At 42.9% G+C, this 18,663-nt stretch overlaps 1 protein-coding gene across 1 annotated transcript; it reads right to left on the reverse strand.

Annotated features, from left to right (window-relative positions):
- Window positions 1–1,687: 1,687 nt before the first annotated feature.
- Window positions 1,688–17,414, reverse strand: LOC118405335 (plasminogen-like). The gene is made up of 4 exons (XM_035804780.1): window positions 17,176–17,414; window positions 16,800–17,039; window positions 16,267–16,330; window positions 1,688–7,165 (listed from the first exon to the last, which is right to left on the reverse strand). Exons 1-4 carry the CDS (start codon window positions 17,306–17,308, stop codon window positions 6,961–6,963), a joined length of 642 nt encoding a protein of 213 aa, XP_035660673.1. The 5' UTR covers window positions 17,309–17,414; the 3' UTR covers window positions 1,688–6,960.
- Between the last annotated feature and the right edge of the window lie 1,249 nt (window positions 17,415–18,663).

The following is an 18,663-nucleotide window of genomic DNA, read 5'->3' on the forward strand; positions in this document are numbered from 1 at the left end:
TTCCCTGGTATTGTGGAACAGCTGGCCTATATACGATGGGGTTTGACATTTACATATCTCTAAGCTTTAAGCAGATATTGGGTTATGTTATGTTATGTCCACAGCTGTCATTGACCCACTTTTTAAAGCGGTGTGCGTCTCAAGTATCCATTGTGAAGCTGTGTTGTTGTTTCCATTTGGTGTCGTTCGATTGAGACGCTGATTTCGCTATGTTTTGAATTTGGCAGTGATAGGTATGATAGTTTTTAAGTAAGATTTTGGTATAAGCTGATGTGATGTGTTCTTTATGCGATATAAACACCGAGTCATACCCCACAGAAAACATCACAACCGACATAAACCATAATCAAGTCACAGAGTATGTTACCAGCGGTCACTTATTGCATTTGAAATAATTTCTCCGCGAGTTGAACTTCGCCTGTCTAGAATAGAGCTTTGAGTAAAGCTAAGGGCACAACCCACCGTACGTGCAAATAAGTGCTGTCTGCGTGCCAAAACGTGGGCAATCTTTGGGATCCGTAAGTCGTAAGTGCCGCCTGCGTACGAACTCGTCGGGAATCCGACGGATTTTGGAGCACGCAGGCACGCCGTAGAACTTTACGTACAGGCAAAACTTGGTGTGCCATCGGGCTGCAGATTCGACCCCCGTACTTGCCAGTACGTACGACTTGCCTGCCCTGTACAGCCTGAAAGTTTTCAGAAATATGTGGCGGACGTGGCCTCCTAAAAACACGTACGAACAAACTGCACGTACGGCGGGTTGTGCCCTTAGCTTTAGTTGTATGGCGTTAACGTTGCGTGGCGTAAAGGTAGCGTGTGTGGTTCAGAATCCCGAGGTACTGGTATCGAATCCCGATTTAATCCGACGTTGTGTCCTTGAGAAAGACACTTCATACAAAGTTTCTCGCTTCACACACTCGTGATAACGGGTATCTATCTTCGGTTATTGCCGTCAAATGGATAGGACGCTATACAAACGGAGGTCCCATGTTTAAGGATAACCACACCTCAGTGACTTAAATGAACCCACCGCACTCATTGAAAACACTAGATGTCCTACACGGTGTGAGTGGATCAAGTAAATCTGTTAGTATGATGCGGCTTGTACTCTTCAGTACCTATTTGGTGTGTAACGCCACGAGGTGGTTTACCGGGTGTGCAATACAAATGAACTCAATACAATATGCAATACAAATTTTACATGCAACTGACACTTTAATGGCCTTTGATACAGATCTTTTCCCCTTTAAATACCCTATCCTAATTCCATCTACTGTCTTTATTATATGTGTCACTACTAGCAATCGGTATCTCAATCATGCAAGTAATATTACACACAGATCAAGGATGATATGCCAAGAAATATGCGATTTCGGAAGCTAGATTAAAATGCCATCAGTTTGTAGGAGATTGATACTGAAACAAATTTAAGTATTGAAAAATGTTGATACAATTAATATGAGAGAGAATCAAGAGAAAAGCCTTTCAATGTTAAATTTGTTGAAATGAAAAAGTAATAAACTCGGTTGATGGTAATGATTAGATTATGTTGATATCATGGGTCAATAAACTATGCCCACATCACAGCATTAAATCAATCCTGTAGTCAGGAATATGGTGTTTAGGCTTTCTAAATATAGTGAAATCTCAGGCATATTTAGGTAACTGTGTCAAATGGCCTGGCAAATTTGCAAATAAAATTATATTGATTTCCACTGCATCCTTTTTACCATATTTACACAATCTTTCTTTAACCAATATCCTTATCGTGAAAACATAAGACATCTTGCACATTGTGGTTACTGTTTCACATGGCCTGTTTCCGTCATCTTCGTAATGAAAACATTTACAAATAAAATCATATTAATTTCCACTGCATCTTGTTTACTATAGTTACACAATCTCTGTTTAACTATTATTCTCATCTTGCAAATATTGGACCTCTTGTCAAAGTCATTATGGTACAAAAACAGTTGAAACGTTTTCCTAAAATATTCATGCACTAATTATTACACCATGAACAATGAAGAATTCGAAATAAAAGTCTATTTCTTATTTTTACAACTTAAGCCATCTGATTATTTCAATGATGCCCTATTTATCTATTTACATATCTTATCCTTTGACTCTGTGGCATTTTTAATAACATTTTTTTTTCTTTTGCAAGAGCCGACAACTTTTTATCGAGTTATTTATCAAACTGGTAAAGCTTTGCAAGGGTGTCATAGTCATATTCAAAACAAATTCCATTCTCATAATAGATTGCCCAATGTATGATAAGACAGACAATTGTTACAATATTGCACAAACAAAAACTATCATGAGCTTTTCATATCTCTAGTAGTATGTAACATAACCCATATAAAACTCTGTAGAACAGAGATTACAGCTGACATAGCATGTATATACTTTCCTTTAAAACATAATTTTCTGGACTTTCAGTATGCATGATTGCTGTTATTCATGACGTACATAATTTTTTTGAGATTGCAAAAATTTAACTGTCATGTACACGATGCCGTACTTTGAACCTGCTAAAATATCGCGCATTAAAGCTCTCCCTCTTTCTTCTTATAATTAAAGTATGCAATGCATGTGGCTAGATTAGAGCTTGATTTTGATTACGTTATAAATCATTGAAACTGATTAGATTTTGAGTGATTCCCTTTGAAATAGGAAGGTGTACAAGGAATCTTAAAGCTGTTGTTGCTGTCAATGCTGTCTCTAACGGCTCAGCACTAGAGGCAGGCAGCATGGGCAAGGCGATGCTGGACAGGGTCTTCTGGGCTGCTGCAGTGGTTCGGGTGGCAGTTGAGGATTGATACCTGACATAAGTCAAGTCAGTAAGTCAACGGCTCAAACTAGAAACTAGTCTCTTTTTCATCTATATCCGGAGCGGTTATGGAACCCACTTCGTCAGTTCCGCCTGCCACTACTTCAGTTCCGCCTGCCACTACGTCAGTTCCGCCTGCCATACGTCAATTCCGCCTGCCACTACGTCAGTTTCGCCTGCCAAGCGTCACTTCCGCCTGCCTCTACGTCAGTTCCGCCTGCCACTACGTCGATTCCGCCTGCCACTACGTCACTTCCGCCTGCCACTACGTCACTTCCCCCTGCCACTACGTCATTTCCGACTGGCACTTCGTCACTTCCACCTGCCACTACGTCAATTCCACCTGCCACTACGTCACTTCCACCTGTCACTACGTCACTTCCGCCTGCCACTACGTCACTTCCGCTTGCAACTGCGTCAGTTCCCCCTGTGGAGGCAAGCTCGGTGCTTGCAGCGGCGGTTGCTCCGCTGTCCTGTTGAGGCTTGTCCAGATGAGAGCGTGCAGTTTTCTCGACATCAGCTAAAGTTGTCTTGGGCATTTCTGTAGCACACACTGTGGTCTTCCGATTGCTAACAGTGGCAGTACATCCACTGGCCTTATTTGGACTATCTAGCTGAATGCGTGCTCTGTTCTCCTCCACATCAGTGAAAGTTGTAAGGGGTATGTCTGCAGAAGAGCTGGTCTCAGACGCCGTTGCGGTGGTCCTGTGCTTCATGGCAGCGGTGCTTGCTCTATTGTCTTTGTTAGGTTCAGCCAGACCAAAGCGTTCCCTGATCGCCACCTTCCATTTCTGCACCATCTTCGATGTTATTGTCAGTATCAGGGCCAGTAGAAGGCCCTGAGAAGCATTCAGCACAATGAAGATGTACTCGACAGCTCGGCTGTTGACGTAAGGATAGATGAAGCCGAGAATCCAGGTGAACCCCGTCAGGAAGCAGATACGCAGGTAAACCCAAGCCTTGCTGCTGTTCGAACGTGACTTCGCCTTGTCGGCTATCACAAATGACTTCCGTATGGCCCGCAAGACAAAAGTGGCCAAGACAGCATTGACCAGAATGGCGCTGAAGACAGGGACTCCAAAAGCCAGCAGGTTGGCTACCGGATTGCCGATCCAACAGTTCTCTCCGTACCCCACACTGACCGAACTGCCGAACTCTACAATCACAGTCACTATGACTATAGGGACCGGCATCAGCCATGTGTACAACAGGTACTGGTACAGCTTCGCTCTTTCTAAAGCATCACGAAACGTTAGAAAGAGGTCCATGGCAAGTGCGTTAATGGATGTGAAGGCCGTCAACAGAAAGTAGTGAAGAATTATCGCGAACGCTGCACAAGCCGATCCGAGGGGGACCCTCACACGTACCATAAACAAGACTTCAGCAAACGCCATGCATACCAACATCTGAACCTTCAGCTTTTCTGGGACTTTCTCCCACTGGCCAGACCTGATATTGTGGACCACGTAACCAAACACTGCTACAGCGGACACTATCACAAGACCTAGGGTTAACCAGCCCTGGTCAGCGTCCCAAGGGTTAGCTGTCTGTGTGTAGTTTGAGAAGTACTGAAGAATGCACTCCCCGCAGATCGATGCTGTTGTGTTCAGAATGGCCACCTGCTCAGCTAGGCAGGACACGTTAGAACCCAACAGGAGGACGCTACCATTGGGAAGGACTCGGAACTCTTCCGCTGTGAACGTTAGAGCGGGTTCTCTGCAGTTTTCTAAGGGGGTGGTATTGTTTAATGAGCCGTGAGTTCTACGGGAGGACGAGAATAACCGGCATGTGTCTGCAAAAGGATCGTATAAAGTGTCGGAAGGACACTGATTGGGACTGTTTCCACCACTCCCATACGAATTAAAGTTGAAGAGATTAGTTAGTGAGAATCTTGAGGGACATTCGTAATATTGAACGCAAGGTTCTCGGGTTTCAATTTCCGAAAAAGAAGCACACTTAAGGTTTGCGGCTGCCGTTAGAGAAAGTCCTTCACAAAGAGCACAGTGAACATTTCTGTAAATCTTATACCCAATGCCTATTGGGTAACTGTAGGACTTACAGTAGGAGATATTACAACTCTCTTCTAAAATATCAGCCTGGAAACATCGTCTAGCATGCCGTATGTCTAAAGGGACAAACGCTATCGTTTTCGTTCCAAAGCAATATTCGTCACTACTTTCAATGATGCTGTTATATTCTTGGGAACCCCTAGGGATTTGTGGAGACAACTCAAGCATCCCTGCACATTCAACTTGCGATTCCCAAAGAACTGTTTCTGTTAAAGAAACATTGTTACAAATTGCACAAAATATGTTTCTGTAGGGGATTTTTGAAGCGTCTTCCACAGGCATTCTATGGACGAGCTCACTTGGGTTAAAGGGGTCCACTTGTTTTATACACTTTTCCCTCGTAACGTCTTCCTTCCATCCATCAGGACAGTCAGCAACCATCCAATAGGACTCTTTCTTTATTTTGTTTCTAACGAGGTCAGGAGAAAAGCCAGACACACAGTCCCACTTCAGATGGTGATGGTCTGACGGTGTTTGGGATTCACTGCCTTCTCTGTAGCGAATGCAATAAAGCTTTAATAAATCACAATGCCTCTAATTAAGATGTTATGTTGAAAATTTAAACACGTCCTTTTCATTTTCGTAATTGCTGAGCAAAAGGAACAGTTAGAATCAGGGATTCTTTGTCGAAAATGAAAATTAGTCCAATTATAACGATGGAGGTTAGACACCCTGATAACTGGAGAATAGGACAACAGTTACTCATTAGACAAACAAATGGATAGATTGTACATATCTAGTTGTCTATCAGACACTAAGTAGCTGTTATCTTGCAGGCCAATAACAGCTAAGGAAATCCCTTCACCATGGATACTAGTCAACAACATGGTAAACACAATAGTCCAGTTTTAGCACTTACATAATGTGCAGCAAGTAACAAGATTGTTGCACTTTTATTTCAATTCCATTTGAACAAACTACGCGTTATGCTGTGGACAGAAAGGGGCACAATGAGAAGATTTGTTAGAAAAAAAATCACATTTTTTGTACGTGTAAAACTTTTCTTGTCACCGTTGAAATCGGCACTAGCAGATGGATAAATAGTGATAAAGACGTGAAGTTAAAATCGCTGTCAGTTGTTAGCATCAAGGTACATCAAGTCTATGATGTGGTTGGATGTGAAAAACTCATAGGACTGCTTTTAAGCTGTGATAAGCAATCAAGTATACGAACGGGTTAAGTCGTTTCAAAATACCATGTAATGTATTTTCTGTCTTACTTTCTCTAAGACTTTTCACCACGCACACGGTTTCAAATATATGTTAATCTAATCATCCGATGTTGTTTAATTAGTAGAGTTGTAAGATGTATTCTGTATTCTTTCTCTTTTTTTTTTTGTTGCAGTTTATAGTTCACCATAAGAAATTACTGTATTTTTCGTCGTGTCAATAAAGCTTGTCTGATAATAATAGTATCTTGAAGGTTTTTCTTGTTACCTAAAGCCCCTGGACTGTCTTTGATATCTTTTATCAGTAATCATATCCCTGTATGTTAGTCTCAATCAATATGATTGAAATATATATCAATATGGTGAACAGTTGTTGGCCAGCATGAGGTCCGAGTCGATGAGGCTGCTATCGGCCTGATTTTACCAGGCTAGTAGAGGTTTACTTACTGAAAGTCTTGGCAGCAGTCACCGAAAAAGCTGCAGTCTTCGTCACAGTAGCAAAGTCGTGATGGGAAAGACTCTGCACAGGTGTAGTCTCCACCGCAGTCCTGGCCGACAGATCTAGAGCCCGGTGATAAAGGGTCTAAGAAGACAAATGGGGAAATTAAGGATGACTTTTTTCAAACCTTTAGTTTTAAAACAAATAGTACATTTGTCAAAAACTATCTAATATGTTCATAATCTAGTATGTTCATAATCTATAGCTATAGTACATGTAGTTACTGAGTGAGTGAGTGAGTGATCACGAGTGAATGGTTGAGTGAGTCAGTGAGTGATTGATTGAGTGAGTGCGTGAGTGATTGAATTGTAATTTACTTACCTTTGATGTATTCGTGGTTATCTTTACATCGATATTTGATAAATGAGACTAGATCAAATCTACAGGTTGTTCAAACTCTCATACCAGCACATTCCATGACGTCACAGAAGTCCCACCTCTTCGACTCATCCGTGGTGTAGCACCAGGGCCGCTCCTTGTTGTCAGGGTTACGGCAGAAGTTCTCATCCAGGCCTGCATCAGGATGAGCCTGTGGTGTGTGGGGATGGCTGTGGGGGGACTGGGAGTCCCATCTCTGACACACCCGGTCTCCTGCCCTGTACATATATACGGTATATAAACGTGTAAAGAGCATGTGGTGTGTGGGGATGGCTGTGGGGGGACTGGGAGTCCCATCTCTGACACACCCGGTCTCCTGCCCTGTACAGATATACGGTATATAAGCGTGTAAAGAGCCTGTGGTGTGTGGGGATTACTGTTTGGGGACTGGGAGTCCCATCTCTGACACACCTGGTCTCCTGCCCTGTACAGATATAGTGTATATCAACATCCTTTATTAATTTCAACATAGCACACATAGTATCAGCCTGAATAGCGTTGTAATTTACAACATAAAACCAGATATATACAGTAAGAAACAGTATATGAAAAATAGTGAACAACATCTCCGACATTTAGTAGCCATCGTTACTAACTACGTATCTACAGTCTTGTTGTACAGGTTGATGGCTGTGTACAAGAGAGAGTTCTGAAGTCTTTTAGTTCTAGCTGGGGGGGGGGGGGGTCGGAGAAAGTATTTTTGTTCCTCAGTGAGCGTCCCGTGGCAGTTGATCTGGAGGGTGGGACCAGGTCATGTAGTGGATGGTCAACATCCAACATTTGTCTGAAAAGTTTGACAGCTGCATCCTCCCGTCGCGACTGGAGGGTACCAGGCAGGTCGGGTACATCGCACCTGTTCGCTCGGCTGAAAATCTTTAGAGCTCGCTGTTGGACCCTCTGCATTGCACGTTCCTGTTCCTTGCTACAGCCTACAAAGAGGACATTCATGACCATATTCAAGGAATGAAGGAATGGGCGCACGAGGGACACGTAGTCACTAGGTCGGCGACATCGGTCCCTTGTTTGGTGAGTAGTCTCAAGAAGTGCAGTCTACGGGAGGCTTTAGTAACCATTGAGGTTACTTCCTCTTGCAGGATGAGATTTTTGTCCAAGATGAAGCCAAGACCTTTTGCGGACCCGACCCACGGAACGCACACACCCTAGGGGTTAACCTTGGTGGGCTGGGAACAAATCTGCAGACACATATTTGTAGCAGTTGGCTTTTCTTCCCGTTTTGCAACATGTTGTTGGTGTCAGCCGACGAGTCGAGATGAGATTTTTCTTCCTCAAGTGTTTTATCTACGATGGTTTGAGGTAGTAAAAGAGTTCTGGACATTTCAACATTGTCCACATAGCCCACATTCATAGTGCTAGGGTGTACTGTTGTCCTCGAGCTCATAAAGAGCAGAAACAAGAAATGCTTTTAAAAAAGCAGACCATGCGGCTATTGGATGATAGCGAGCATGAAATGGTGTAATGCTAGGTCATCTATGTATAAGTTTTATTCTTTTTATTTTTCAACCTTTATTAACATTCACATGACAGTGTACAGACGGTACAATAAATACATGATAATACCATAAAAGGATAATATGATGTGTTCATGAGATTACGTAGATTGTTTTCTATTTCTATAGTGTTATTTAACCTGTTTCTAAAATACGAAACTAATTACAGTGCATCGTTACTCATGCTGCATACTCAATTGTAGATACAGGCCCGTATAATTACCCAAATCATTTGTAGTATTTTGTCTTAGCTTTCAACTTCCACATTACTCACAATGAATATTAATGTGTATGCACAATTTTAACCGTGAACTGGGTTAAAACTTTGTAAACAACTACAGGCGACCATACGTATTACAAAATGTCATGTCATGCAAGTACTCAATCCCCCACTAAATATTTCTGAAGATTTTATTACGTGCCGGGCATAATCTTCTAAGCAGTAGGAACCTTTAATATACATGTATTGTACAATGTTTACTTCATAAACTCCGGTGTGAGACTTTCATGTTGGTCAAGTGCTACATCACCATGAGTATAACATGGAGGTAGAGAGAGAGAGAAGAAAAGAACAAAGCACCAGAACCGACACCGACGCGACGAGCGGTATGTACATAGTAGCCTGCACTAACTGTATTAAACGGATACAAACTTGACACTTGACATTGAACTTAGACAAGGGAGCAGTTGCATTATAAAGCATTAACCCCATGAGTATCCTCCAATATTAAATTATAGCCAGGTTATGGGGAAACTTATGGGGAGACTTCGAGCGAGCTTGCCGGAGTGAGAGTGAGTGAGTAACACATTATAATGCGAACTGCAATTGGACAAACTTCAACTTGGCAGCTCTAAAGAAATACTTGGTTGAGCTTAAAATTACTTTTGCAATGTGTTTCTGGATAAATTACATGTTTGACAACTTGAAGCCTTAGTAACTTTATTTCCCACTTGCTTTTGGTCAAAAATGTACTTTGATCTTCGTTAATCATCCCATTAAAACCCATACTTAAGACTTAAAAGGGCCTTCATAAAAATTGGCAGCTATAAAAGAAATCGAGGTCCGATCTTAAAAACAATGTTTGTAGTATGTGTGTGAATAGTTGTTCATCATTTAAATTTTCGTCCTTAGCAACCTCATTTTTCTATTTATTTGACCCCAAAGTTGAACTGGAACTTTAGCAATTATCCCATAGGAACCAATAGATAAGGTATTATTCCCATCATGCATCACGCCCGATGAATCTGCATGAAGGGACAATATTCAGTTACTGGATTATAAATGGTCCATTCATTTGTTCATCTGTGATTAATAACATTAATTGTTACACATTTAGCTGATTTTGTGCACATAAAGATGTGGTCTTTTTGAAAATAACACTCTCCTCTGGAGTAGAGTATGGCTTTAACTAGAGGGTCACATTTTCGTGATTATGCAGAATGTTTCCCAGCGGTTTTAACGGTCACTAGTCTACTGCTAAATTTCCATCGTAGCAACTTTTTGATTACACGACTCCACACACACCCTGAGCCAGGGCTCCAGACTAACTTTTTAACTAAGAGCATGGTGCTCCTAACTTGTAAAACTTAGTAGCACCAGCAAAAATTTAGGAGCACCACTATGAAAGGTAAAAGCACAAGCAAATGTCTTAAGCCATACAAAGTATTGCTCCTATTAATCAATGTTTTTAACCTGGAATTAAACATTTGGATAGGCATTGATCCTGTTAAAAATGTTTGTTTGTTTGAACCTTTATTCATGAATGCTCATATCGGCCTTTGAGAGGAATAAACAAAAATAGTAGCAGTTACAGTCATATAGAACTATTGTACTAGTTAAGCATATAACATAGGCTGTACATAGAGCATGCGGTAGATTGATTATTCTGTCCTGTTCTATCTAAGAACACCTGTCACAACTGACAGCTCTGTTAAGAGAAATAAACAAAAGTAATAGTAGCACTGCAGTAAGTCATGAACCGTCTGTGCTATATAACATAGGCTGTACATTGTATGAGAAATAAACCGAAATAAATAATAGTTCATTGTTCTCGCCATGCCTTTTCAGCATTACGGCCCGCTACACTGTGGGCTGGAAAAACGACGCTGTAAAGAGCCCGCTACGCTGTATTTTCACCCAGCGTAGCAGCAAAAAAAATGGGGAGGAAATTAAAAATACCGTAGTAAAAATACAAAAGCACGCGCCAAGAACGCGCCTTCGCTGTTTCAGGAAGTTATCAGCTCTATTAAAGGGAGATGTACAGCTGTTTCGCAGCCCCTCCTACCCAGGACCGCCCTTGCGTTCGCGCGAAATAGGCCTCGCCGCCGCACGTGATCAGGGGATGGGATCCCTCCCCAGAACAGCCAATATGTTTAAGATTTCCCGCGACTTCATCAAAGGACGCCGGCAATCAAACGCGGCTAGCTGTTGTTAGAGTTTCAAACAGTCATATGTCGTTTCCACAAAATTATTTATTAAACTGTAACATTTAGTCCCACATGTTTTATAGAGTAGAATCTGACGGGGAACAGCGGTTTCGCCGGGTATTTTTCTTGAAACATGTCCGTGGGGAAATCGTCTGATAGCGAGGCGGCGACGTAGGGATATAAGGCCGTCAACATTAACAACAGTCGCACGGCACGGCGGTGTTTCCGCGATTCATTCCGCCAGCGGGGCGCGCTATCACTCAGCCAGCCGGCGTGTTGCTTGATTTTTCTAACCGCGGCTTCGTTCAGCAGCCATTACTTTAGGCGTAAGCTTTATTTCTTGCTCATTTTTTTATTGGCGCGCCGTGCGACCGTCATTTCAAAAATAGTTAAAATTACGGTCGCAATGCGAGCAAATCTAGTCGCAGACCCTCTCCTTCTTGCCGCGGTGCTGATACTGGTGTAGTAATATACATTCAACATTAAGCTCTATTTCTTTACCAAAACATGCACATAAATGCAGAACATAAAATCCCAAAGGTAGGTTTTGGTCGCAAGACGAAAGTATTCTTATATTAAATGGATGTTTAAAAAGTAAAAAGGACAAATGAAAAAAAGTTCTCCCGCCTGGGACTCGAACCAGGAAATTACGATCAGATGCCGATGCACTCAGACCACTCGGCCACTTACCGCACAACCAAAACCTGGAACTTTATCAGGTATACAAATGTATTGCATAGCTTGAACAGCGCCCTCAAGCGATCCATTGCTTCTCTCCAGGCTTCTCGCAGCATGACCGGACGGCTCCCATGCTTGCGGACACCGGCCTCACAGCCTATCTGAGACCGGTATCAAAACCATGCGGCGCAGTGCAGGTAAAAAGTACGGGGACATCACACCACCTTGTGGGACACCAGATGTCGGCTCCTTCCATGAACTGGCCACGCCGTTGAATACTACCCTCTGACGCCGACCGCTGAGGTAGCTGTGGACCCAAGACACCACGGACTGGCCTGGATATCGATCACACGCTGTTGTAGTATGGCATGATTGACTCGATCGAAGGCTTTAGAGCAAACAAAGCTCTGACCAGGGTTGCCTTCTTAGAATCCAACGCAGTTAGCCAAATTTGTACCATACGCACAAGAGCGATCGTAGTTGAAGAGCACCTCATGTACGCGTACTGGTCTTTAATGACGGCGCCTAAGGAAGGAAGAAGTCTCTTCAGGATGCATCGTTCCATCAGCTTAGCCAGCACAGACAGCAGAGAGATGGGCCTCATGTCACAAACATCAGTCGCCCCGCGGATTTTGGGACTGCTGCGATGTTGGCTGATTTCTATATGAGGGGCACTGTACCGTCTTCGTACGAGGCATTGAAGAGGTGAGTTATGATGGGTGCAAGATCTTCAGCGTGTTCTTTAAGGATCCAGCTGGGGAGATCGTCCGGACCACTTGCCTTTCTGGGGTTTATGGACTTCAGCAAGGATTTTACTTCTCAAATCGAGCAGAGTTCATGACCACTGGCTCCACGTGGGAGAGGGAACAAGGAGAGTGGCCGGCCCTGGCACCAAGATTCGGAGAAGTGCTTGTTGGTGCTTTCTGCCACTTCCACAGCAGATAGTCCACCCGTTGTGACAGACCCAGACCTCTCGCACGTTCTTCCAAGCTCCTTATTGATGCATGACCACCACTTGCTTGGATGTTTGCGCTTCAGGTGTTGAGTGTGGTTGCGATAATGCCAGTTCTTCGCTTGTCGTAAAACAGTCTTCACCTTGTTTATGAGGCGTCTCCAAATGGGCGATTTACCATGTCGCCGGAATTCTGTTTGTCGTTTGACGATCGCCCTTTTGACTGTCAGTCATCCAGGTCTTGTTTTTCTTAGGGACGGTTTTAACACGCATAGGAAAGTGTATTTCGACAATGGCATTGATGGTGGTTGAAAAGGTTGAAAACTTTTTCTCCACGGACACAGCTTCACTCACTGCCGTCCACTCCGTCCCGGCTAGGGCTAGTGCAAAGCCAACTTTCCTTGCATTGGTCACCACCCTGCGACATGTCGACCGCATTTGACTCTTTTCTTCCATTGCAGCTTTGTGCTGTTTTCAGACTGAAGCACGACGCAGCAGTGATCACTACTCTCCACCGGCGGGATAACCCGTGGTTTGCAGTAGTACTGGGCAATGTTTGTGATAACAACGTCCAGGGTCGCTGTGCCTCTTGTAGGTTGTTTTACTACTTGTCTTAAGGTGGGATGAGCTGCCTGTAGTCGTCGGAGTGGTAGTCCGTTCAGGTCTCCACTGATCAGGATCCCAGCTTGGGGCTGGTGTCTGTGAATACTGTCCACTGTGGTTACTGGTGAGTTGACATTTCATCTATACCTTGTTTGTTGTTTCTGCACGGGGAATGGTAAATCAAACCGATCACGATCACTGGTCCTGGGAAGCCATTGCGGCCGAAGTTGAATCCAGATCACTTCTAAGTTACTGTCTTCCAGGTCGTACAGTCTACGAGTATGTATGTCCACGTGTGAGTACACGGCGGTCCCCCCGCCTTTCTGGTGTGGCCGAACCCGCCTGAATGGATTGTATCCTGGTATTGACATAACATTGTCAGGGATGTCTGGGGTTGCCCAGGTACGGTTTCAGTGATACATGCAATTTGTGCCGCAAAGTTCTCAATTGTGGCTTCTAGTTCGTGTTTCTTGTTCCCAAGTTACCTAACATTAGTCAACAGGAGTGATGGAATTGCTCTGCCCTTTTCACAGCTGTTGCTTTCAGAGGCACAGTCCACAGATACCTCACGTAATACACTGTCCCTCTTGATCACCGGTGCCGCACTGATTGATTTGCATGTGAATCGGTCAAGCAAAGAAGGGAGAGGGCGATGTCCCCCGATGGTAGGAATGTTACGTGAGACACTTCTACCTTCCTTCCCTCCCCGGGATCTGCAACGCCGAAGCAGTCCGTTGGCGAGCAGGGACTTCTTGGCATGAGAGTCGAGCGGGGCGATCACAGGACGCAGGCTCTGAAGTAGTTTACTTGAGTATCGACGCACTCCTTGGGACGCCTTTGTCCTTGAAGGCCAGCTGACAGTCCAGACACTGCTAATCGTCGGTAACTCCAGTTTCAAACAGTAAATGGACGCTTTGCAGACAGCAGACAGTAACAGATACACTTATATTGTACCATAGTGATAAAAAAGCGGTTGAAAACAACGCAGACGCTGACTATAGGGCGGAAGCGTAACAGGCACGGCCGCTCGCTATAGCTAGAGAGCACCACCCAATTTACACTTTCATTTAAATGTGTTAAGAGCCTGTGGTGTGTGAGGATGGCTGTGGGGCACCCGGTCTCCTGCCCTGTTCAGATATACGATATATAAACGTGTAATAAAGAGCATGTGGTGTGTGGGGATGGCTGTAGGGGGACTGGGAGTCCCATCTCTGACACACCCGGTCTCCCTTCCTGTGGGTTGGAACATACAATAGTTATAGACCGCTCCCCAAGTCACATACTGGGTTTCAAACGGGTGTCGCATGCATAGTAATGATCCCCGATTTGTATTTTGGTAGGCATTCATGAAAGCCTCGTTACCAATTCCCCGTCGCACTCGTTTACCCTATCCAGACTGGGCTTTTTGGGCCTTCCCTGGCCGGGGGGGGGGGGGTTTGGGGCGATCACCAAATTTGCAGGAGAGATTGTACTCATCGAGTTTTATAATCCCAAAAAAAATTTATATCATTATGACGTAATATGACGTAATTATGACGTCATTAATTGATATTTTTGGCTAATACGGGGAATTCCCATAATACCTAGATATCTCACTCAAAAAGTTACCAATAATGGTTTCTTATTAATATTTGAGTGTTATTAGACTTCTGTTGTCAAAAGACGACCCAACGACGTCAAAATGACGTCATAGAATGACGTCATCTATAGTTTAGCTATCCGCCATCTTGGATTATCAACCTTAAATTTTTCAAGATACATTTTTTTCAACATATAACGCTAAAACCCCATGGAAATGGATTACAAACGTTCACATGAATGTTTTCTGTAAGAATATACCACGTAGTGATGAAATCTGAGTGAAAATAAGCTTGTTATACTTTAAATCATGATATTGTCGGCCATCTTGGATTTTGACCAATTACGTCATCTCATTAGCATAGTTTATGAATATTTAATTATACATGTTTAACTAAGATGTGTTAGATATTAAAGATATATGAAAAGAAGTTTAGAAAGAAAATCTTAAAATCCCATTGTTTCAACCAAAATTAGTGATTTTTGTAAAATTTGCCTTTCAGAAACCAATTGCCATGGCAACACGAAAAATCATAAACTTACCCAATTTGTTTTAAATTGTTGCCAACAATATTTTAGGAAAACTCACCAAGTTTGGTTATTCTAGCACAAGCCGTTTGAGAGATATAGGAGGTCAAAGTTGGCGCAGGCACTTTTAGCCCCCCCCCCCCAGTCTGGATAGGGTTAACTATGGCCCGGAATTAGAGTTGTGTATCTTTTTCATGGATGTGACTGCGAAATAATTGATCACCCCTTGTAATTTCAGTTAATATCTTGTTTCCGACGAGGAAATATAGTTGTTGTGTTCTTCTTCTTGTTTTTTTATTCTGCCTTAAACCAATAAGGTCTCGTTCCGGTATTGCTCCGCCGGTGGGCACTCAAACGTATTCCCTCCGAAATATGAATGGTCCCCAAAATGGTGTGTTTATGTAGATGATAAATTGCCTTTTATCGCCCCCATGTCATATCGAAGGATTTGAGATGAAAGGTTGTGTACTTCTGACAGGATCGGGTGGAAAAGTTTCGGCATTCGGGCGATTCTCGGACGTGTACGTTTGTTTGTCCTGAGTAATGCGACAAGCGGTTCACTAGAGGAAAGTCCCTCTTGCGGTTAGTATATTAGTGCAGTTATAGATGTTATAAAAATCGATCCACCGGTCAGATTTTGGAAACAATTTTTTATTGATTACTGGATATGATATATCTTGAAATAGAAATTAAAACGTCTCCGGCCGAACTGTTTCTTTATTGGATTTTCGCCCATTAAAGTTGCATAGTTAAGCACAGTTGTAAATGAGGGAACAAAAGTCCGGTATGAGACCATAAGAGCTCTACAGCTGGTCACTCCAACATATGAACTAAATATTAGCTATTCCAGCAATTATAAACAGGTTTGCGATAGTAAAATCTGCCCTGGTTCCATAAAAAAATGCATCTTACTGAAAGGGAAACATCCTGCAGTTTCTCGAAAGTGTTACCTGGCAAGCGTCGGAATTTTTTGTTTGTGCTTTCTTGATGTCAAAGTTTTGATTTCGAAGGTTTGGAGGTTCCTAAACTGCCCAGCTAGTCTCACCTGTTAGTCTGCCCTGCGTAACTCCTTCCCTTATCCACTGCGTAGAAGCATCGCGTCGGTGGGGCTGAAATCAAAACAAAATGGAGGACGTATGAAAAATAAATTTTTGAACACATACATTTCTACAGTTGCCACGTATATACCAAGCTTACCTGAATGTGCGATCTAAAAAATATTATCTTAATGTCTGTATCATTCTATGTTAAATTCAGTCTATGAAATCTGATAAATTTATTTCGCTTAACGTGGAAGAGCACAAAATTGATCTAAAGTAGATATGACAACAGAGTTTTGTATGGTATCGCAGTAAGGTTGGAAAAGTTACTGAGTGTGTCTATTATGTAGCCCCTACGCTGCAGTCATGGGTCGTAAGCTTCATTTTATGCGATCGTGTTCTGTTGGAAAAGGTACTAACTAATTAACACGACCAGGTTAAAGATGTGTATCCGTCCTTGGTTCAGGAGGTGAAAGGTGGTGGAAAGCGTTGGCGAACTTTATTCGTCAACGTTGAAGAATATAAACGTTGAATTTACCTTCACAGGCGAAGACCTCCTCGCAGTACATCCACCTGATGAGCGGGTTGTTTGTGTAGCACCACGGCCTGTCCTTCCCGTCCGGGTTCCGGCAGTAGTTCTGCTCCAGCCCTGCCCGTGGGTAGGCCTGGGGAGTGTGGTTATGGGGGTGGGGGTACTGAGATGTCCAGAACTGACAGGAGTTGCCACGGTTTTCACGGCCTCTGTAGCTTGTCCCTCTGTCCCGTAGATAGTAACAGGCTGTGGATATATAACGTTACATCGTAAATATGTTGTAAAATTCCATTTTTGCATGCTTTAGGTACAGAAAGTATAGGCTAGCTTGATTGTTGCAGTGCACGTTCAAATTTTTAACTCCCAAATAAACCATACGTACCACAGTTCTGCTCGTCACTGTTGTCCCCACAGTCGTTTCTGCCGTCACACCGAGAAAGCTGGTGGAACAGGGCTCCATTGTCACAGGCAGAGGCCGCTGGAGAACGATAGGGCACTGTTGATCCACCACTCATCCATAACTTATCATTCAACTATCTCTCACTGTCTCTCTGTCTGTCTCTGTCTTTTTGTCTCTCTGTCTCTCTCTGCCTCTCTGCAGCTGTCTCCCTCTGTCTTTGTCTCTCTTTGTCTCTCGCTCTCTCTGTTTCTGTCTCTCTGTCTCTCTCTCTTTCTCAGAGTGATACAGAATACAAATCTTCATGTGTTGTATGTATTAATTGGAGTGAGCTGGGTGTTAGTGGTTCAATCCTTGTCCACCATATATACACATCAATACAGAACTAGCGTCTACAAACATTACAGCCAGTTTACTCACAGCAGGCCTCGTCACTGCCATCCAAACAATCCTCCACATCGTCACATCTAGCATCTTGTACTTGTCCACTCGGTTCACCATAGCAGGGAATGTGGGTATTGGCACACATTTTTTGTGAATCTATACACTCTCCATTGCTGCAGGCCAGCCTTCCTTGACGCTCGCCTGTATGAAGTATAAAATGACGTAATTCTTTTTATAACATATCTTCATTTTTGAAAAAAAAAGGGTTGCAGTTAAAAAACATAAAACATTTTTGTTGTGATTCTTGAAATTGCAGCAAATACACAGAAAGGATAGCCATGGCTTTTGCACAACAGAAAGTCAGCTGAATAGGCCACCCAGGCGTTTGAAAATAGACAAATAAACAAACAAACAAACAATCAAACAAACAGGCATAATTGCATCATGTTTTCCCGTAGCCCCTTTTCAGGCTACTCGTACACAATGATATATCATATAACAAAGAATAAGATATAAAAGGAAGCAAAAACAATATATTTCCTATCGGGGAAAGAAAGAATACACATTCAGTTATTGATGTACATGAAACAAATACACAATCCAGGAAGAGAATAACTAACAAAAATTTCTATAAAATCATTAGAAAACGAAAGTGGGAAATATGTGATGAAAATGAGTACTTAAAACTGACCTTGGGAAATTTGAAGGTCAAGCACATGAAAGTGAGATAATATGCACCTGACTTAACAAATCTGCAAGACCAAGAGAAAGGCAAAGAAATGGGAAGAAACATGTGTCCATAATTACAGCAGTTCTGCTCGTCCGTATTGTCTCCACAGTCGTCTGTACCGTCGCACACCTCTGCCTTGTTGATGGTGACTCCACTCGGACAGATCTCTTTATCTACATTCAAGAAGAGAAGTCAGAGGATCGGTGACAATGTCTCTACACTACTAATTTACGTAGATTGTAATTTTTAGACATAAGCATTTGCACGAGTTTCATGAAATTTACATTAAGTTTATGAAAAACGTATTCGTAGTTAAAACGTACGAGGGTAAGGCAACTATCTCACAGAGCTCTGTTTGT

Source organism: Branchiostoma floridae, chromosome 18 (assembly GCF_000003815.2).
Source record: "Branchiostoma floridae strain S238N-H82 chromosome 18, Bfl_VNyyK, whole genome shotgun sequence".
Classification (NCBI taxonomy): domain Eukaryota; kingdom Metazoa; phylum Chordata; class Leptocardii; order Amphioxiformes; family Branchiostomatidae; genus Branchiostoma; species Branchiostoma floridae.

Coding starts and splice junctions, on each gene's coding strand:
- LOC118405335 (XM_035804780.1), bottom strand. CDS start 17,308: ATGAGTGGTGGATCAACAGTGCCCTATCGTTCTCCAGCGGCCTCTGCC. Junction 16,331..16,799: donor GGAGGTCTTCGCCTGTGAAG/GTAAATTCAACG, acceptor TTTTGATTTCAG/CCCCACCGACGCGATGCTTC. Junction 7,166..16,266: donor TACGCAGGGCAGACTAACAG/GTGAGACTAGCT, acceptor ATATATGTACAG/GGCAGGAGACCGGGTGTGTC.